Here is a 23,607-nt window from a genome sequence, read left to right on the forward strand (position 1 = left end):
AAGACTGAACAAGGTTGGCCATGATGTTTTCTGATATCCCTTTCAGCTCTAAAAAGCTATGATTCTATGCAGAAAAGGAATGGAAGCAAAAGACAGGGAGGAAGAGAGAAAATGACCCTTTCGTTCCATTCAAAATAGACTCTTTGAAGATATAGAGTCCACAATTTTTTATAAACAATTTTGAGAAACACCCAATAATTCTTAACTTGTGCTGGTTTCATTATTGGAGCCCCTTATTTGACTTTATTTAATATGCTCACAACACTGAAGTGAAAATTAAGTCCAGGGTGTAGCTTCCCGGTAATATTTTTCTCAGTTTGAACTTTCCCACCCCCACCCCAACACCATGGAAAATTTTAGCAAAAACAAAACAAAAACAAAAACTGCCCTAAAGAAATCATGAAGAAAAGAAAATACACAGGGCAACACTTACTCTGTGACCTTAGACGAAGTGTTTACCACTGTAAACACTCTCATTTATATCCTGCTGGCCAACCTGCCTGCACTTTCTTTGAATTCGCTGCACAATAAGTTCCATATTTGAAAAAAATGCTCAGCATGACACTTCCTGCATGACCCTGGCACAGGGTAGATACACGAGATCAGAGTCTATCTCCAAAGGCAATCCACCTCAGAGCATTCCTGCTTTTAATGAGGAAGTAAACAGCAATTAAGGAAATAAGAATCTATTACTCATGGGTAAGGTCAAGAAGGTAAGTGGAAGGGAGAGAGACAGGATGGAGGCCTGGTGAGTTTCTATACACAAGGCAACAGGACCAGAAATTTGGAAATAAAAAGGACCTCCGATGTCATGCAGACCCAGCTTCATTTTAAATATGAAGAAACTGAGAACCATGGATGTTAAGTAATTTGACCACGGGTTAGATTCTAAATTGTCTGATGCCAAATCTAACATTCTTTCCATTGCATGACTCAAGGTCATGAAAACATATTAATCCTTCCTTTGCCAACATAGTGTTCTGTATCTTCTACAGTTTGCACCAATAGCTTCCTCAACAAGATTTCCCTGAAGGCCACAAACGGATTTAGAGAACAGATACAAGTGAGGCTCATAAACAGAGTTGTGTGTCTGTGCAACCTGTTCTGGGTTATCTATTCCATGGCATTTCTTAAGTTAGAGGGTTACAGTTCTTACCTCTGGGGACATTTCTTGCTTCTCTCAGTTTTTTCATAATACTTCTCATTCTCTACTTTAAGATCAACCTGGATCCTGGACACTGGAGTTACACAGTGGAAAATGAAATATCCACATGGCTAGAAAAAGGATGGTGGGTCAGGGTTATCATGAAAGGCCCATTACCTATGCCACAGTGCCACACTCATTCTGGACCTTGCTCTCTCTACTTTATCAGTAGAGACAGCACGAGAGCTATCATGCTATCATGACAGAATGTGATCCAGAGCATAGAGAAACTTGAACTGACTTTTTAATAAAACCACAATACTAAGGATGCAGGCAGCTAGGAGGCACAGAGGATAGAACACCAGACCTGAAGTCAGGAATACCTAAGTTCAAATCCATTCTCAGGCACATGCCAACTGGGTGACCGTGGGCAACTCATTTAACCATATTTGCCTCAGTTTCCTCATGAGTAAAATGAGCTAGAGAAGGAAATGACAAACCTCTCCTGTATCTTTGCCAAGAAAACCCTACTGGGGTCATGAAGAGTCAGACATGACTGAAAACAACTGACCACAGCAACATTAAAGATAGAGCCTAAAATTAAACCACAAATCTACACATTTGTAAAATATTAAAATGAAGAGGGCTATTAACACCAACAATACTAGTTTTAATAACTGATAAAACATAGTTTGTTGATATTGATGTTTTATCAATAAGATAATATTTGATAAAAATGCTAATCCAAGAGAGAGAAAGTACTTGGAGCCCAGGAGAAAGGCAAAGGTTTTAGAGACTTTTCTGATTAATTCAACTTCTGATAGATTTGTAGGCTGAGAACAACCAGAATAACACAAAATGGAGAAATGACAGAATTCCTCTTTTCTGATGAAATCCAGCCTCCATCAATACACATACACTCCAAGACATACACACACATACACACTCACACACACGCACACGCGCGCACACACACACACACACACACACACACACACTCACAAACTCAATCTCTTTCTTTCTCTCCTATTCAAGATAGACGAAAGTAATACAGCCTTGTCTTAACTCACTTCCTGAGCTCAAATCTGCCCTCGGACACTTACTAGCTTTGCAACCCTGGGCAAGTCACTTCACCCTGTTTACCTCAGCTTCCTCATCTGTAAAATGAGCTGAAGAAGACAACTCTCTTCTTCAACTCTGTTGCTTGCGAAGGGAAAAACTGAAATTTTTTGTTTTGTTTGGGTTATTTTTCTTTTTGAGGCAATTAGGGTTAAGTGACTTGCCCAAGGTCATGCCAGAAATCTTTCTGAAAAGAATGTTTTTCCAATTTATATTATTCTGGAATTCTGAAGTCAAGATAGATTATGAATGACAAACTATGAAGCCTGTCAGAACTCATGGGAAACTTGAACAAATTACTAAAATTCCCTGTCCCTCAGCTTTCTCATCTTTAATAGGAGTTTACCAGGTTATTCTGAGGTCCTTTTTGCTTCAAATCTATGATCACATGCTATCCTGTGCGTAGAAATTTATTTATTTGTCCTCTATGCAGTGCATAAATAGGCATATGAACACATATATGCTGATTACAGATATATATAATATAAACATGCATACACACATACACACATCCATACACAGATAATACATATATAGGTATATGAACACATGCATACATAATTTATATACACACATACGTATATAAATACACACCTACACACAGATGCACACATACATAGTTAAACTTGACGGACTCCAAGGTCCCTTTTAATTCTACATCTATGAGCCCATGATGATATTACAAATAAATAAATGTATATTTATAATTATACAAAACAGGTATATCTGTGTATGCATACAACTACACATATATCAATTTATATACATATGTACACATATACATGAGTGTATGGGAACTGGACCTGTGATTTTATTAGTGTAAGGAACTTTAGGATGAGAAAACTCTCTTTGCCAATGCAAGTCTCTAAATGTATAGTTTTAAAGAACTGTCTTGAGCACCGAGACATTAAGTGATTTGCCTAGAGTACTTATGTATGTATGTATGTATGTATGTATGTATGTATGTATGTATAGATGTATAGATGTATGCATGTATGTATCACTCTTTCTCCCTTTGTCTCTGTCTCTTAGAGACATCCTGGCAGGGAGCTGGCTTCCAAGATAAGAAGACCAGGGCTCAGGTCCTGTCTCTGACACACACTGGCTAGGTGACTCTGGGCAGGTTATTTAACCTCTCAGGACTCTAGACAACTTTCTAAGATGATTAAGTCGTGGGGAAGCTACCTCCCTGCCCTGGTGAAGGGAGTTTTCTCAGCCCTATACCAATGACATCATAGATGACAGTCTCAGTCCTTGTCTATCTATGTAGATAAATAGATATCTATCCTTCCATCTATATTTCTATCTGTACCCACAAACAGGAACTCTATAGCCCTGAACTAGCTGAGTGAATTATTTACCATTTTCGATTGTCTTTGAAATTGCTCCTCTCCATTAGTGCAGAGACTGAGACTGGATTGTATTACTTCTGTCTTTCTTGAAGAGAAGAGAAGTGGAAAGGGAGGGGAGAAAGGAAGAGACCAAGTTTGTGAGTATGCACACGTATGTGTGTGTGTGTGTTGGTATGTAGATGTGTTAGTGGAGGCTGAATTTCATCAGAAAAGAGGAATTCTGTCATTTCTACATTGTCAGCCTACAAGTTTTACATCAGAAGTTGAATTAATCAGAAAAGCCTCCAAAAAGTTAACTGATTTGCTTAGGGTCACATAGCCGGTAAGGCTCTGAGACCAGATTTCAGCTCAGGAAGCTAGTCCTCTTGATTCCAGGCCTGGCACTCTATCCACTGCACCACCTAGCTGCCTATATACATACATAAACACACATACTAACATCTTAATTCAGGATTAAATTCCAGCCCCAGCTCTGCCACTTACTGAAGAAGGAAATGACAAATCACTCCAGTATTTTTGCCAAGAAAACCCCAAATGGGGTAACAAAGAGTCAGACGTGACTGAAAAACAATTGGACAGCAACAACAAATATGTGTATGTGTGTGTGTGTGTGAGTGTGTGTGTGTGTGTACAGATAGAGATATATAGGAGACATTGTTCCTGTTCTGTATTTTAAGAGATCTCTATCTAATTACAGAAAGGGACAGTATCTCATTCATGGTTCAAGACCTACTGAAACATAAATCATGAGTAACACAGATGAAAGGCCATTGAAATGGGAGGGAGAAATCTGGATTTTAATCCAACATCTAACTGAGTGACCTTGGGTAAATCACAAATCTCTCTGCTTCTTAGTTTCTATATCTGTAAAACAAAAGGTCTAGATAGGCATTCCCTATACTAATTTGGACAGAAAAACTACTGTTTGAAATATATTGATGAACCCCTCAAACATAAATCTAAAACAGACTGTGATTATGGAATGGCCCCCTGGATAAAGGGTTCATAAAAAATGTGAAACTAAAGGAAACTGATTTTTTAGAATTCTAAAATAAAGTAGTGGAAGTAAAACTGCCTTTGGAGTAGGGAACTTGTACACTGATACTAAATTCACCCTTTTCTCCTACACTTTGTCTCATCACTAATACTGCTCTGGTCCATTTTTAACTTAGATTTTATTTTTTTAACTAAAAAAAAAATAGATTTTTCTCTCCCCTTACATCCATTTCTCTAATCCCACTGAGAAAAAGAAAAGAAAAACAAAAACCCCTACAAAAATATGCATAGAAAAGCAAGATAAATTCAGGCATCAACTGTGTCCAAAAGCATATTTCTATTTCATTCTGTACCCTGAGTGTCCATCACCTGTCAGTAAGAGGATAGAATATTTTATCATCAGGCTTCTGCAATCATGATTAGCAATTATATTAATCAGACTTCTTACAGCTTTCAAAACCATTTGTTTTTACAATACAATTGTTATTGTAGAATGGTTCTATATTTCCTTCTCTCAAGACCACCCCTTTGGTTATCACCCACATTTCCTTCCAATTTCTCATTCCCTTCCTATGATTTACCTATATCTTGAAATGCTGGCATCACACAATTCCTACTTTAATGTCTAGGACAAAATGAAATCCAATAAACAGGTTTTTCAAAATATGGTCACCTACCAATGGAGGAAGGAAGTACAAAACTTTAATCAGCACACTGCTCCTAGGGTATAATTATCCCCCCATTCTTAGCTCCCTATACCACCACATAAATCAAGAATTGCACTAGAAAATTAAATTTGATCTGTCATGCATGTATTAAACACCTACTGTGTGCAGGGCACTGGGAATATAAACACAACAAAATTTTTAAAAATAATCCTTGACCTCAAGAATTTATTTTCTGCCTCTTCATCTTTATATACTTCTGAGACATAGTGCTCTGGAAGGGATTACTGTGAAGTGACTGCCAATTATTCCTAGATACACCACATCAAATGGAGCAGTAAAATTTTATAAGCCCAGTGTAAAATGATATCATGGTTTATTTTAGAATTGGGGAGGACTCAAAGAAATTTCTTTCTATGACAAAGAAGTTTATATGTGTATGCAAACAAGTGAGTATAAAATAGGGTTAGGATAGCAAACATCATACTTCCTACTCAAACATACGAGACAAGCTCATTGAACCAATGAAATGCGCCAAGCCTAAGTAAGAACCATTAGGCAAAGCTAAGATGCCTCTGAGTTATGGCTAGCAGGTATTTTGACGGTTCAAGCACACAAAAAAATCATTCCTGCCCTCAAAAAAAAAAAAAAACAAAAACAAAACCAGCCAATATGCTTATACCCACACATCAGTTTCTAAAAGGAGGTTACCTTTAGCTTCTTGGACATGCATACTCAGCATGCTCAGACAATAACTTTTGGAATTTATTTTTGGTATGTAACTCACCAATGGCTATGGCCCAGTAAACTTCTGATCCATTCAATAACTCACCACATGCTATGGGAGAGTAAACCTGTGATCCAGGAACTTGTAGCAAAATTCGAAAAGGGGCAACACGTGCATTGGAATCCAGGACTGCATCCAGTGCGCCTACCAAGCGACCTTAAACAGAAATGACAAAAGAGGTGTCTTTGAGCAGAGAGAGACATTCATAAACAGATCATCAAGATGACAACTCACCCTCCCACATGACAGTATACAAATTTCCTCAAATCTACTGGAAAGTAGGTACTGGAGTCAGAGGACTTAGGCCCCTGTTTTCCCATCTGTATCTATCATCCTCATCTTCATCCAAAGTTCAAACTAGAGCAATAGATCAATTAATGAACATTTATTAAGCACTATGTGACAAGCACTGTGCTAAGTGCTGGGAATACAAAAAGAGGCAAAAAAAAAAAAAAAATCAGTCCCTGCCCTCAAAGAGCTTGTAATCTAATGGCAAAATCAACAAACAGACAACTATAAAGAGGATTCAACATACAGGATCAACAGGAAGTAACAGAATCTAAAGGGGCTGGGGAAGGCTTCCGGTAAAAGATAGGATTTTAGTTGAGATTTAAAGGAAGCTTGAGGCACCTGTCTGAAAAGCCATGATCCTATGATTTAAACGGGAACCATGCTAGGTAATGCTATTTCTAAAATTAATATCACAAGTTTCCTTGCCTTGTCATACTTCAAAGATACATAATTTTGTCAGCATGGGCACTCCCTCCACTAAATACAGATCATGGACCATCTGTGACTTTACAGCTCATCTTCAAGAGTTGCAGAGGCTGAAAAAGTTCATCACCCTGCAGCAAACATGGGGATGAACCTTTCCGACCTCTGCCAGGCTGCTTTTCTGAGGGCTGAAAGACATAGTCCACGGCTTGATCCATTTTAAGGTTGGTTGGATCTGTCATCCTGTATTCTTGCTGTCTTAGATTTTTTTTAAAGAAATAATTTTTCATTTTCAGCATTCATTTTTATTAAGATTTTGAGTTCTAAATTTTCCCCTCTTCCTCTGCTCCCCCCTCCTCTAGGCAACATGCAATTTGATATAGGCTATAACATATGACCATATTAAACACATTTCCACATCAGTCATGTTTTGAAAGAAGAATCAGAAACAAAAGGGAAAAGCTATGAGAAAGAAAAAACAAAAATACAACAAAGTAAAAGACAGAACAGTATGCTTTGCCCTGCATTCAGACTCCACAGTTCTTTCTCTGGATATGGATAGCATTTTCCAGCATGAGGCTTTTGGGATTGTCTTAGATTATGCATTGTTCACAAGGGCTAAGTCTAACAAAGCTGATTGTCACACAACGTTGCTGTTAAGGTGTACAGTATTTTCCTGGTTCTGCTCACTTCATTCGGCATCAGTTCATGCAAGTTTTTCCAGGTTTTACTGAAATTTACTTGCTCATCATTTCCTATGAAACAAAAGTATTCCATCACATTAATACTACAACTTGTCCAGGCTTTCTCCAACTGATGGGTATCCCCTCAATTTCCAACGTTTGCCACCACAAAAAGAGTTGCTATAAACATTTTGTCTCTGTGGGTGCTCTTCCCTTTTTTGTAATCTCTTTGGGATACTGACCTAGTAGTGGTATTGCAGGGTCAAAGGATATGGTACAATTTTATAGCCCTTTGGGCATAGTTCAAAATTGCTCTCCAGAATGGCTGCCTTAGATTTTCAGATGACCTGATAAGACATTAAAGAAGGACTTCTACATAGGTTTCCTTAGTAGCCCAATCACAGTTTAACCTATTCTTGATGACTTACAACCCTCTTACCCTCTTAAGAACATCCATTGTCGTACAGTACCTTAAAATATAGTAATGTCTTTGAAAACAAAAAATACTGTGCACATCACAATTATTGTCGCTACTTAGAAATCTGTTTTTCTCTTGATTTGCTGATGTGCTCCAGACAGCTGTCAGAAGTCTAACTATTGAATAAAGGAAAAATCACTGTATTTGGAGTCAGAGGACCGAGTTGACTGGAACCTGGGGATACTGAAAAACTAACAACCTTTCTGGGATTTATTTTCCTCCCCTATAAAATAAGGAAGTTAGACTAGATGACCTCTGATGTCCCTTTCATTTCTAAATCAACAATTCTAAATGAGTCATTACCTTAATTAACAAAGACTTTTAAAATATGACATTGACCCAAAAGTGAAGGGTACTAGAAGGTACTAGGCTTTCCCTGGGTAGAGATACTCAAGCAGAGGCTGAAGGCTACTTGTCAGGTAGCTAGGTAGTATAGTAGGTATAGTGCTGGATTTGAAGACAGGATAACCAGAGATCAAATTCTGCCTCACATCTTTATTAGCTTGGTGAATCTGGGCAAATCACTTAACCTCTTTTAGCCTGCTTCTTCATCTTTAACATCTGCTTTACTGGGTTGTTATAAGGATCAAATGAGATAATCCATATAAAAATGCATTGCAACCCTTAAAACATTAAGTGACACAGGGGATAGAGCACAGACCCTGGAGTCAGGAGGAACTGAATTCAAACCTAGCCTCAGATAGTTACTAGTTGTGTGACCCTGGGCAAGTCACTTAAACCTGGGTGCCTCCCAAAACAAAATATGATTGTGCCTTCCCAGGCCTACATGTATGTGTATGTGTGTATAAATACACATGCTTGTGTATTTATACACACATACATGTATTTATGCACATACACATATAAATACACATATATAACATACATATTATTGTATATGTGTGTATATACATACCATATACATACATATGAATTTATGTATACAGTAGTTATTATTCTTATTTTGTCACGGAGAAAATTCCTTTCTGGTATAGTTTAGACTAGATACAATGGAATAGGAAAGCATTTATTGAGTACTTTCTATGTGCCAGGCACGTGCTAAAGCTCAGTGATTCAGATCGAAAAGAGGGAGAACAACACAACTTCAGGATGGAAAGGCCAAGTGGTCCTTAAGATGGAGCAGCAGGTCAGACGCCAGTGTCTAAGGGTCCAAAGGACAAAGCAGATAGTATGAACCATCCAAAAAGCATAAACACACTGCATTTTATTTTTTTTGTTTGCAAAAGAACCTACCTCAGAAATTAAAAGCTTAGCTATGCACATGATATTACTGCCAGATAACCTTGAAAGTATTCCTCTTAGTTGGAACTCATTCTTAACTCTTAGAATGGTCTGAATGTAATATTACCATAACTACTCAAAACTTGTTGAAATTTCTGCCATTTTGTTCAACATAACATAATAATTTCTACAGGGAAATTGGAGATTTCAGCTTGGGATTACAGCTTGGGGAACAAGGCAACACAAATGTTCCCCAGAAAATGATTAGTGGTAAGGGGTGGTGGCTTTGGGAGACAGGATGCATCACGGGCATGGTTGTGTATTACCTCAGGCAGGGGTCAGAATCTAGCTGGGAGGGGGCGTCTGAATCTGACATCTGAGTGTCTTTCCAAGTTAGCCTAATTTGCCTGCTTCATTTAATACCCATCCTAGCTCTAGAACCCTTTTTTTTTTTTCCTTCATCAGAAGTCATTTGTTTTAGATCTCATTATATCAGAGTCCTGATACTTTGTAAGATAATAATAGCTACTTATCTGATAAACTAAACTGTTATAAAATGTGAAGGGCTAGTAAAAATGAGTGTTCCATTTCCACTGGTATTTCTGTCTTGGGGAACTCCTGGAATTATGCCCAGAGGAATTCCTTATGGTGAGAATTTCATGTCAGATGGCATAGACTGGAAGGAAAAGACTCTTGAAAGGAGGAAGAAGAACCACGTCACACAGGCAGAGGAACCTATACCACTTACAGCCAAGGTGAGCCCTGCTAGTGTTTCACAAGTCTCATGAGAAAAATTCAACATGAATACAGCACTTTCCTATGACAAAGTACTTATACAAGTTATTTCATCGTATGCTTACCTTCTAACATTGAAAGTATTATTAGACTGAGATATTATACAGCATTACATACCAAGGTTCAGAAAGTTGGAGAGAGAGGGTCACTACTGCAACTAGAACTGAGGTCTCTTGATTCTTAGGTCGGATGGTTCTTAAAATAGTACCTGCTGCTTCTAATGCTAACCTATCCCTTTCTTGATTCATTTTTTGCTAAATACTGGTCTAATTAATTCATAATGTCATGAAATGCACATGATAAAAGACTTCCTCTCAAAGGTTCTTTCTTATCCAGAATTTGAGAAACGTGGAACCTGGTTTTTATATGTATAAAATATTTAAGGCTAAAAATAACTCCTAAAATTGAACTCCAAAGATGGCCAAGAGCATCAGTGAAAAGCAACCATACATTTTCAGTTACAGCTAAGACGCTGATTTTGTTTTACCTGACTATGGGTTCTATTGGGGAGGGGAGGGTTGGGGATAGTGACGAAAACAGAGACTAGAAAGAAAAAAGCATCAATGAAGCATTAACAAAAATACAAAGAAAGCAAATAAGAGTTCGGGAGGAGACAAATAATGTAGTTGTGTTACTATTATGTTAAATTTACGATTAAAAAAGACAAACTAAATGAAACAAATGTGTCATTTCATATATAACCATTTTATTTTTTGTAGGATGAACTGTTTACATATGAGAGCATAAAAAAGAAAAAAAAGTTTTTAAAGAAGCCACTACTACTTCAGTCAGATTATTCAATAACACAGGGGAAAACTGCATTCGTACTTCCCAGGAAAAATAAATGAATGTCCAGTTCAAGACACAAAGATAAAAATGACAAAATACAAATACTGCATTAGGACACTCCCCAACATAGTTAGATGGGTCTTGGATGTGAACCTAAATCCTCTAACTGCTACTGTAACTTTCTGTTAATTCACTGGCTCCCAAACTACTGTCCAAGGACGGCCAGGGGGTCTGTGTGTCCTCTGCTTCTCTCAGCAAGCTGTTCTCTTGTTTTTAAATTCTTTTGTTCTTGGAAGGAATTACAAGTAAATTATTTCCCCACTGAACATACTCTGTGCCTCAATTCACACTATTTCCCATATCCTCTGTCTCCATCTTTACCTACTAAATTCCTACTTATTTTTTTTAAAGCCCAATCTGAACGACCCTCTCCCTCCAGGAAAGCTTGGCTGATTCCCTGGGTTGGTAAAAACGTTCCTCCTCAGACCTCCCCTGGTATTTTGTTTTGTACCTCTCAGATGTATTTATGTATGATTTATTGCATATCATAGTAGTCATTTGGGATCGCACAATTTTAATTCTGGCTTTGGACAAATCAATTCATTTTCCCGGGCTTTGGCTTTTTCATCTCTAAAACAAAAGTGCTGGGCTAGATCAGTGGTTCTCAAATTCTTGGTCTCAGGGCCCCTTCCCCCCCCCCATTCCCCACTCTTAAAAATTATTGCTCACATTGAAGATTTAATAATCATCTCAAGTCAGTTCAAGCTGTCTCCAACACACCTCTGTACATCTAATCATATTTACCAAATTAGAAATTAAAACAATATAGTATTATTATGAATACTGTTTTGACTTCATGGATCCCCTGACAGGGTCTAGCAAACCCCCGGTGGTCCCTGCACCATACTTTGAGAACCACTGGATTAGATAAAGTCTAAGGTCCCTGCCAGCTTTAAATCCTATGAACCACATATGTTTATACCTTGTTCCTCTGCCAGACCTAGATATCCTTTGTATTTTGCCTACCTCCAGCACAGTAAAAGTTTTCCTTCACCACCTGCCTTCCCAAGCCAACAGTGTTTTCTTGTGTTAACAGCAAGAAAAGTCTCAGCTTGACAATTTCACAGCTGTACCAACTAGAACATCCCAGATCCATTTCATTTCAAAGGCTTTCTCCCTCTGTGACCCAAGGACAGGTCATCCCCCAGCTAGCTTTCACAGTCCACAAGCAGCTGAAAAACAAAGGGTCGCTGCTTCCCTGGTGTCTGGATGTCCAACATTTCAGCTGTACAGATTCTCCCCTGGATCCATGACCCCTGTACCAATCTTCTGAGCCATGATCCACTGCAATCACTGGCATGTCTAGAACGGACTTCCACTTCAAGGAGTCAAGATGGAGGAATAAGCAATAAATCACCATAACTCTCCCATATTCACCTCCAAACAACCATACACTAATGCCTCCAAACAAATTCTGGAACAGCAGAACCAGCAAAATGATGGGGTGAATCAATCTTTTAGCCCAAGAAACTTGGAAGATTGGCAAGAAAGGTCTGTATCATTTAAGAAGGGGAACATGGTCCACGACAGGAAGTGTCCCAGCAAAACAGCAGCAAGCCCCATCGCAGCAAGCCAGCCGGAGATCCTGAACCCCATTGTGGTGGAGTAGGCAAACACCAACACTAGGATTACCCATCTATGCCTTAGCATAGTCAGGGGAACCAGCAGAGTCCAACTCCAAGAACCACCATGTGTTTCAGCACAGTCCAGGGCAAACAAACCTCCTCCAGGATGATAAGAAAGTAGACCAGGCCTCTACACTTCAGTGTAGCCCCAGGAAAATGCAAGAACTCCCCTTGGGCCTCAGCACACACCAGACACCAGCACTAGGACCCCAGCTCAGCACCAGATAAGCTGCCAGACCCTTATGGCTTCCAGCAACACCAGCCATCCCCCACCCTACACCCTCAGCACAGCATCAGACACAAGTGTCCCCCAGGGGCCTCAGAACAACATCACTGCAGCACCACATGAAGAGCCAGGGCCTGTAGCCACTGACACAAGAAGCTTGGAGTAGTGTTTCCTCCATCCAAGGGTGTAGAGCTCAAATTTAAAAGAAAGAAAAAAAGTAAACAATAAAAAAAATTTTTAAAAGATGAACAAAAAAAAAAAAAAACAACAAAAAAGAATCTGACCGTTGAAAGTTATTATGGTGACAGGAGATCAAGACAAATTCAGAAAAGGACAACAATGCCAAAATTCCCATGAGCAAAACTCAATGAAGAAAAGCCTGTAAAGAACACATGGAGGTCAAAAAACGAGCTTATAAATCATATAAGAAATGTAAAATAAAAAAATGGGAAAAGAAATAAGAGAGATGCAAGAGAAGTAGGAAAAAAGAGTTAACAGTCTGGAAAACTGCTTAAAAAGTACAATTAGCCAAAAGGAAAAGGAATTACAAAAATTCACCGAAGAAAACAACTCCTTAAAGAATAGAATTGGCCAAATGGAAAAGAAAGTGCAAAAGCTAATTCAGGAAAACAACACCTTAAAAGTTAGAATTGGGTGAGTCGAAGCTAGAACTAATTGGGCAGTTTAATGATGACCAGGAATATCAACCTTGGCTTTGAAACTGCCATCAACAGACATATTCCTCATGATGCTGGGAAGTAGGAATAGCTACTCTCAAGTGCCAGGCCAGCCACTGCTGTCCCTGTATCCTGACATCTGCTTCCAGGTGTCAACCTACTTCTTCATTACCCTACATTAGGAGCATTGCCCTTTTGTGTTCCTGACGAGAAAAAGGGTTGGTGTTCTTGAAGAGGCTTCTCCTCCCTCTCTTCCCTCTTTGCTGCTACTAATGACCCTACTTCTGTCCGACTTGCTAATCTTTATGGATCACTTCTTCTTTTAACATGCCAATTGCCCCCTTATCTTCTCTCTGCCTTGGTAAATCCATTCTCTTGTCTCAGGCTCCAAGGACTACTTCTGACTCTTTGCAGGTATGACATCTCCTTTTCCACTATTGCTTTGAAACCAGTACCATTCTTCCTATTAATTATGGATAATCATTCGCAATCCTTTCAGGTAGGTAATATTTTTTTTATTTTAAAAATTATTTTATTTGTTTTCAGTGTTCTACAATCACTTCCATATGTCTTAGATTTTTTTCCCCCTTCCTTCTCCTCCTTTCCCCTTCCCTCCCCATTTCCTCCCCAAGATGGCATACAATCTTATATAGGTTCTACACATACATTCCTATTAAATACATTTTTCACCTTAATCATGTTGCATAGAAGAATTAAAATGAATGAGAGAAACCATAAAACAAAACAAAACATAATATGAAAGAAAATGGTCTGCTTCATCCTGCGATCCAATTCCATAGTTCTTTCTCTGGATGTGGAAGGCGTTTTGCCTCAAGAGTCCATTGGGAATTTTTTTAGGTTCTTGTACTACTATGAAGGATTAAGTAGGTAGGTAGCATTTTAAAGCAGTTGGGTTGCTCAGAGGACAGAACACTGGACTTTAAGTCAGGAGTTTGACTTGAGTTCAAAATCCAGCCTAGATGTATAACCCCGAACAAGTCACTTAACTACTCTTTGTCTCAGTTTCCTCACCTGTAAAATGGGGATAATGGGCCAGGGTTGTTGTAAGGATCAAATGAGATAATACTTGTAAAGCACTTTGTAAATCTTAAAGTGCTCTACAAATGCTCATTATTATTACTATCACTTATTAATATTTCACAGAAATTCAGAGAGGTCAGATGATTTGCTCCTAACCATAAGCTAATAAAGGGTAAAGTTCAAATTCCTTTTTCTGGCATTGAAGGTCAGTTATAATCTGGAACCACCCTATATTTCCAGCCTCATTTGCCATTTCTATCCACGTGCTCGGTGTTTCAACCACCCTGAACTAATAGTTATGCCCCACGCTTTCCTGCTTCTACACCTATTCTTATGCATTTTCTGATGACTGGTATGACGCTCACCTTTCCTTCCTCTGCCTGCTGAATTCCTTATTCACCTTTTAAAGCCCAAGTCAAACACCATCTTCTCCAGGAAGCCTTATCTCATCCTCTTAGTTGGTAACAATCTTTGCTTCCATCCCCTCTAAGGTCACCACATAGCACTCTGTGAGCCCTTTCTGTACTGGACGTATGTGTATTATAAACCATAGTTTTCTGTTTTCGTCTTATCCCCCTACTAGACATGGGAACATCATAAAGACTGTCTTACCCAAACTCTGTATTTCTAAGGCAATGCATAAGGCACTGTGGTGCATGTACACAGCAGAGTCTTAATAATTGTCTGTTAGATTGTTGAATTCAAGTGGTAAAGTGAGGACTAAAACTCAAGTCAAGGATAATAACCACTACGGTACCAACATAATCAGTACCTAGTGAGACAGTGTGTTATATGTAGATAATCTGGAAGCTGGGAACCTGTTTTCAAATCCTGGCTCTGCTACTTGTTACTTGTGTGAATCTGGGTAAGCCACCTACCTTTTTTGACGTATTTCTTCTCTTCTGTAAAATGAGATGTTGGACTAAATGATTCTTTGCAGTTCAAAATCTCACAATACTTAAGTACCATGCATATGGTACAGTGCAGAAAAGTGAGAAGAGCAGAGAGATAAGGTTGCCTGAGTAATCCCTAGCTATATATGCTGTCCTTTGACCTATTCATAAGGAAGTAGGCATATAACTTGAAAAATGAAGTGTGTAAAAAAGAAAAAAGGCAGAGCCCCAGTTACGGTATACACAGATGACCTTATACTGGCAATAACTGAAGAAGGAGAAGCTTTAAAATTCACAAAGGGCAGTCAGTGTGGTTGGATTGTGAGTCAACAAAACAAAATGCAAAGCCACGAGAATCATAGGAAAGGAAAAAAATAGAACTGAAGATATAAAAATAGATGAGGGACCAGCCAAAGTTGTCGATACATTAGAGAGAAAATGCCAAAAAGTTATTTTTAAATGAAAGCAGGAAAAATATCAAAAGGTGCAAGATGTGAAAAATACCAACTGATTTCTGAAGTCAATATTCATACATATCACTTATGTATCTCTCCTACCAATAAGGGACATTATTCCACTCACATGGCAGTTAGCTGGCACAATAGACGGATCACTGGGCCTGGAATCAGGAAGACCCAAGCTCAAATCCAATCTCAGACACTTTGCTAGTTGTGTGACCCTGGGCATGTCACTTAATCTCAACCTCAATAAATCAATAAACATTTATTAAGCACCTACTACATGCTGGGCACTTTGAATTTCCTTCCTTGTAAAAGGGGATAATAATAGCACCTTATTGTTGTCAGCACTGTTCAGCTGTTTCACTTGTGTCCAACTCTTCGTGACCCCATTTGGGGTTTTCTTGGCAAGAACACTCAAGTGCTTTGCCATTTCCTTCTCCAGTGGATCACTGTCAGGCAATCAGTGGTTAAGTGACTTGCCCAAGGTCACACAACTAGGAAGCATCTGAGGTCTTCCTGACTCCAGGCTCAGTGATCTATCTACTAAGCCATCAACTGCCTCAATAACAGCTACCTTGCAGGTTTGTCGAGAATTAAATGAGATAACATTTGTAAAATGCATAGGACAGTGCCTGGCACATAGTAAGATTACAGAAATGCTTATTCCTTTCCTCCCTTCCCGTTCACGTAGGCTGGTGGGTTTTTGTTGGTTTGTTTTGCTTGATAGTTTTACATATCAATGTAGCAATGGCACAGCAACAGCCTTTCAAAGATTTCTATCAGATACAACATTGTTAGCCAGATCAGTGCCCCTCTATTCATTTTAACGGTTCCATGCTGTCTCTCCCCCAAAGCGTTCTATCATTTAAAATCTTTCTCAAATTTGGGTTAGCCTTACTCTCATCCCAATGCTTGCAGCAGTAAAAAGTTCAGCACCTACTGAATTCTGCACTACCGCGGTTTAATAGGAATCCACAATCCTAAAATCTTTGACTGTTCAAGGAAAATCCAGAGAGGATGTCTTCTAACATTTCTATTTCTAAGCCATCAGAGTAACAAAAGTGGAGACTTGATTTCTGCACCAACATCATGATTTCTTGTAATTAGGATAGAAAATAGGGAAGAGGGGGCTTTGAAATAGATTGTTTCTGAACGATGGCAGCATAGCCCCATTTCTCTGCTTATAATCCGTCCTTCCTCCAAACTCATATAATTCTATATCTGCTTTATTGTCTTATCCTATTCTGCACAACAGTTATTCTATATAATTACATACACCATTTCCCACCAGCTGCACTCCTGGATTCAATACCACCATTGTCACCATCATGCTCCCACCTTCTCTCCCTCACCCTGCCCCACTTTCAAGCTTCCTTGTGTGTCTTATCTTCTGCCATCGGAGTCTAAGTTCCTAGGCCACAAGAGACTGTCTCTTTTCCTTATTTGTATCCCTAGCACTTAGCACTTTGTTCCTGGCACAGAGTAGACCCTTAATAAATGTTTCACTGAATTGCATCATTTGTATGTTTTGTCACATATCCCTCACTATGTCCGATGTTAACACCCATGAAGAAGAGGCAGTTTGCCACAGCAGAAGATGGCACCGGCCTCAGTGTCCTAATTTTGGCTCTTACCTTTACTACCTCAACACTGAACAAATCATCTTACCTTAGATAACTGAGTCACAGTTTTCCCATCTCCTAACAGACATAATAATAACTGTACTACCTAGATACAAGATTGTTGGGAAGTAAGTGCCTGAGGAAGCTGCTGAGAAAATGTGCATTATTAGTTTCATTTTATTTTTTTATGAATGAAAATCCATCTTCTCTCCTTCTTACTTCCCCCCATATTGAAAAAGTAAGAAAAATAAAACCTCTGTAGAAATGAATTATTATTCCTCAGTTAATACTGATTCTCTATCCCCCCTCCCCAGGCCTTCAGACCTAACACAATATATTTTACATAATAGATATCAAATATATGATCCATGATAAGTTTAAAATGACAGCTACCAACAGATCTAAAATACTCATGAGCAAAGAGGTCTTCAAACTGTTGCTCTTTTTACACATCCTGTAAACTAGGCATCTATCTTATTACAGACAACAGCTGCCCAGTGCTGCATGTGCTCTTCCTGGGAACAGGCCAATATTTTTTTTAAAGGTAATGCTGTGACAAACAAAGATGCTTTTTAAAGGTTAGAAAATGAACATGCAAGGATTTCAGAGAAAAGCCAAGAGGCGATTGTTTTTGCTACATGAAATCACAGTCACAGGTTTTCCTGCCTGGCTTTATGCTCCAGAAACAATAAATCGGTTCAGACACATAACAGAAAATTCTATCATACCAGCCAAGAGCTCGTCATGATTTTGTCCAAGTTCCCCAAATGTGATCAAACACAAAACAGAGAGGGGGCACCATTCTGGGTCTGCATTAGGAGGAGCAGTCTGTCAGGATACTGAGTCTTCATCTATTCAGCATAGTCTGTGTGAGATTTAGGGAAAGGGGGGAGAGTGGAGGTCACAGAAGAATTCTGTTGTCATAAAAAGTACTCCTGACAGAGACCATACTGAACATCCTCCACATGCAAATATTTCAAGAGGGAAAACAATTACAATCATTATGTCAGATTACGCATCTATTTGTTCTCTCAACAGGAGAAGACCTACTTCTAAATCCTAATGGGTTTTGTCAATCCAGATGGCCAAAAAAAAGTGTTACATGAAACTGAACAGTTTTCATTAGAAATTATTCAGTTTTTAGAAAGCCTCATTATAAACCAAGAAACTACAGGGCTATTTTCAGATACTGCAACAGAAAGAGTAGATATAGGCTATAGGGTAACCAAATCCAGGATATAGACAAAGACCTGACTGCTTTTTCTACAATTCATTCTCTATGCTATGTTGAGCACAAGGTCTGAACTGGAAGAAAAAAAAAGTAGGGAAAAAGCGCAGTATGTCAAGGATATCTGACATCCTTGAGATTCACTGTGATTATAGTTTTGTGACTCAGGGACTTGTCTGCCACCTGTAATCCATATTAGAGATATGGACCAATATCTTTTAGATGTGGACCTTTCATTTCCTCTGGCATAATGGACAGCAAGGGAGGCCTGGCTTCTAATCCATGTTAGTTCCCGTGCTAGAGATACAAAGATAAAACCAAAACACTTCCTTCCCTCCAGCAGCTTAAATTTTATCAGGGAAGATAATAGGTTTATATACAAACATATACAACATAAATGCAAGGTAATCTGTAGGAGGAAGGGAGAGGGAAAGGCATATACTGTATACATGTGCAATTATTACTGTTATTCTTCACTGTAACATAAGTTCTCATCTGTAGTCCAGATGGAGAAAAGTCTAGAAAAGAATGTCATCTTGAATCCCGACCACCCAAAGAATTCTGATTTATCATGTGGGAATTACATCATCTGACTAGTAAGGCAGAGTTTGTTGTATTACCTATTCCCCCCCACCTCCCTCAAAACTGTAATAATTCAAAGAGCAAAAGGTATCTCCAGTTGGACACCTAAACTAAATATACAAGGATTTTTTTTCCTCTCCCTGACCCACCACACAACTACACTCACATGTGTTTCATTACAATTACAATGGAGCCTCTATAAATGTGGGGGAAGAGGGAGAAAGAGATGGTGCGCTCCTATTATTACAAATTCCTTTTAGTGCTTCCAGGAATAAGACCCCTTTGGAAAGAGCCTTAAGACTTCGTACTGATCTATGCTATCATATTCATAGCAAGGCTCCAGGGTAACTGCACAAATGCTCAAAATACCACTGCAAGAAGAATTAGGTTTTAGCAAATGTCATCATTACATCCCGTTCAATATAAATGAAGTTATTTCCATGGTATACAGGCAGGCCATATTAATGCTGCTTGCTGAGGTGGATACAAGTAATTTCATATCATGAAAATCTCATATACTTGATTTTTTTTAATGATCCCATCCTTTTAGCAGTCAACCTGTTCAATAAAGGCGGTGGCTTTCTCCATAAGATTTAAGCACAACAACTTACTAAATATCTTTAATTATAAGGTAAAGAGAAGCTTCAAATGTAAGGTAGTACAACGAACCTTGTCCTAGGGCCGGGACAAAGGCTAACAAGAAATCATAGGGACCAAATATGGGGAACCCAAGATTGGCAAAGAGTTAGGCTTTTTAATCTGATACTTTCCCTTAATAAAACATCAGGTCCTGGTGGTTGAGCAGAGAGAGATGTAATGCCCTCGGCATCATATCTCCCCTCCCCCCATTCCCTTTGCAAAATAAAGGATCATCTGTACCTTCCCCATGGAATCTGAGGCCTCTTCCTTGGTCATTGTAAATGCCCCAGTCCCATGATCCTTGCAGATAAATCCTTCTGCTCCTGACATCTCTCTGCTCTGCTACCTTGCACAATCTGCCATCTTTACCCCAGAAGAACTGGCACTTCTGATTCACTCCTCAAACCTCCATACAACCATCTCTTTGACCTTACCTCCCCTTGAAATTGCTGTATCACCCTCCCCCACCAACAATAACAAAGCTCTATTGACAAAATGTTTAGAAAAGCCTTTAAAAATTCTATTAAACAGGTCTAATGACCATATGTGCCCTACTAGGAATCTTCAATTTAAAGAATCAAAAAATGCCTGTATAAAAATCCCTGTCCTGCCCACTTGTTGTTTGGGAATCAAATATATATAGAACATTTGCCTTACATGAAAGGAAAACAAACAACAAACTACAGTTTTATACTCCATGCTTTGTATGCAGAAGGTTTCCATTAGAACAAAATCTTAATACAAATTGTTTTGTGAGGTCCCCTTAATGAGCTTAACAGGTATTGACCTGTATTCCTCAAATCAGATTCGGAATTTCCCGTCTTCTCTCTCAAAGACTGTCTCTAACAAATTGAGTCCTGGCTACAAATTGAAGATCTTTCAACTGTCAGGTTCAGGGGCGAAGAGGCCAGAAAACACAGAACAGGACCAAACAAGAAAGTAAAAACAAAGCCTTCTCTTTTAGGTCTCGGAGCCTGGGAGAAGAAAGGTCGTTAGACTTGTTCGGCAGGACTCCCAGCAGGTAGTCTATGTAAATGGGTCCAGAAGCCAAATTCAATCATAAATCTAGCACACAGCTCCCATCAAATCCATAGTAGAGAACTGGCGTTCCCTGTACCTTGCAAAGCACACCTTAGTATGATAAACTGCATCTAACTAAAGGCAGGAAATGGAGCAAGGCAGCATTCTGGGAACAGAGAGGGGAGAAGAAAAGGAGGTTACACCCCATTCTTTGCAAGATGGCAATCAATGCGCTGAGTCCAAAGGAGCCAGGGAAGCAGGACATTTCCATCTGTTCAAGTTCAGGATGAAAGACAATGACACAATAGTCACTGGCTACTCAAACACAAAGAGATTTCCACAGGGACAGAGAGTTAAGCCTGCAAATGCAAAAGTTTTTTGGTTTTCTCCTTGTTTTTCTTTTTTGTTTTTAGAAATTCGAAGCAAGGGGGTTCTGCCTTTCCTCCCCTATGGGGACAGAAGATCCGGGTTTGAAACCCCACTCTGTTACTTGATTTATCTATGTAATCTTAGGTAGGTGATTTCCCCTCCCTGAGCTTTTTAAAAAATTTGTTTGTAAAATAAGGGGATTGGACCAGATGAGCTCTAACTTCCCTTTTGGCTCTAATTCTTATGATATAGGATCTAACATTCAGGATAACCAAAAGAGATTGAACTCAACCAATAGCTGATCTTCATATAGCACTTTATGGTCTGCAAAGGACTTTACCTACATTATCTCATTTAAGCCTCACAGCAGCTCTGTGAGATGGGTACTATTACTATGCCCATTTTTCAGATGCGAAAATAAGATCAGAGAGGTGAAGTGATTTGCCTGGAGTCACACAGCTAGTGTCAGAGATAGGAAGAGAGCCCAGATCATTCATGCCCCCTTGGACAATAACACAGTATATTTCTGGTGTCTTGACAGATGCCTGCAATCCAATGACACTGGCCTCCTTGCAGTCCTTATAAAGAGATACTCCCATCTCCCAACTACAAGCATTTTCATTAGTTAATTTTCATTACTATTTCCCGGCTTCTTTCAAGTCCCAGCTAAAATTCGACCTTCCATAAGAAGCCTTTTCCAATCCCCCTTAATTTTAGTGCCTTCTCTCTATTGACCATTTCTGGTTTATTCTGGATATACCTTATTTTACTTTTTGTTGTGCTGCATGCTGTTTCCCACTAGACTGGTCTTTCTTTGTATGCCCAACATTTAGCACAGAGCCTGTTACACAGTAGGTGCTTAATTAATAGATAGATAGATAGATAGATAGATAGATAGATAGATAGATAGATAGATAGATAGATAGATAGATATATGCTGACTTCTTTTTTCAAAGAACCTCAGAGCAGGCTGAAACTTCCCATAAGGGTTTTGGGACACCTGTGTATAACATCTTCCATTCCTTCTATCGTACAAAAGACAAAGTTAGTGGCTTTTTTTTCATCTTGAACTTCGGTACCTTCACCCCTTCTGGGGAACCAGTGTTGAAGCCTAGATAGAGGACTGGCCTTTGGAGCTAAGAAACCCTAAGCTTAAACCTCACCTGTGACACATACTCCAAGTCTGGGCCAATTTATGACAACTCTCTAAGATTACAATGAAGGAGCTGACCTGCACTGATAAAGGAGATCCATGAGAGCACAGGTCCCTTCCTTATTCCGGCTTTTATATCTTATAGCTATTGAGCAGGGATTTTTTTTTTAAGTTAAATTCTTTCAAATGTAAATTTAAATGTTCATCAGAATCCTAGTTATTGTTACAACTGCATTCATCAAGGAAAATGAAATTTAGATATAGCTATCTTTAGGCTTGAAGATAACATTTTCTATAGAGTCCAAGCAACCACAGTTCTCTAGGTTGAATTCTGATCTTGAAATATGATTGTTCAAAGTCTACCACCTGTCACTCCTCTTTCAACATAAAAACGGCTCCAGAAAACACTCTGCCAGCTTTGTGTTCCCGGATCCTGACACAAGACAAACATTTCACAAAACAAGTTTGTCCTAGGGCCAAGGTTTTGAAGTTTGGGTTTTTTTTTCTGTTTTGTTTTATTTTGAGATTCCACAAAGCAGTCATGTTTGTATCAACTGAAGGACAGACTGCCTTGTCTCTTCACAAAGTCTTGGTAGAAGAAATACTGAAACAAGCCACAGTAACAAACTGACAAAAGAAACAGTTAACAAGCAGAGAGAAAGGTCAGGGAAAGCCTACCTATTTCTCTAGAACTAGCGTCATATCCTATGGAAATAAGGAAGGGCACTCACTCGGATCTCCCATTGTCTCTCTATAGGAGATTTCCTGATAATGTGACAACAAGGTTCCCTTGGACTTGGTGCCTGTTTTCCCCAACTGGATTTAAAAATTCTAGATACGCAATAATTAAAGGGGAAATACTGTGCTCAGAATACAAAGGTAAGAGAGATACAGTCAAGGATTTACAATCTAGCAAAGAAGCTGCAAAAAAAACATTAGAAAGAGGCGAGATTGGAATGCTCCAGAACACAGTGTCTGTGTGCTCTAGGCAAGATCTGAACATTTCTTCACTTTCACAGAGGCTGGGAGCCTTCACAGGAATACATTTCCCCAGTCACAGAATGACTATATGCTATGGGATTTGCTTGCATTAAATAAAGTGACTTGAATACGTGTTCTCCATGTTGCTTACCACGCTGCATGCAGGGACTTATCTACCCTCAATCATGAGGCCTCATCTAACCCACAAACAGAAGAGAGGGAGAGAGAAAGCAAAGAAAAGAGGATGACATAAAGGAAAATGAAAG

General features: G+C 39.0%; 1 protein-coding gene across 5 annotated transcripts in view; it reads right to left on the reverse strand.

Moving 5' to 3' along the window:
- TBC1D8 (TBC1 domain family member 8) overlaps positions 1-23,607 on the reverse strand; it is a 133,321-nt gene that overhangs the window by 77,263 nt on the left and 32,451 nt on the right. For 3 of the 5 annotated variants that reach the window (XM_072614688.1, XM_072614685.1, XM_072614687.1), the window contains exon 2: positions 6,064-6,219. In XM_072614688.1, coding sequence (XP_072470789.1) covers positions 6,064-6,219 — 156 coding nt within the window. The remainder of the gene's footprint in view (positions 1-6,063; positions 6,220-23,607) is intronic. The other 2 variants (XM_072614684.1, XM_072614686.1) reach the window with 1 other exon arrangement.

This window comes from Notamacropus eugenii, chromosome 5, assembly GCF_028372415.1.
Source record: "Notamacropus eugenii isolate mMacEug1 chromosome 5, mMacEug1.pri_v2, whole genome shotgun sequence".
In the NCBI taxonomy this organism is placed as follows: Eukaryota; Metazoa; Chordata; class Mammalia; order Diprotodontia; family Macropodidae; genus Notamacropus; species Notamacropus eugenii.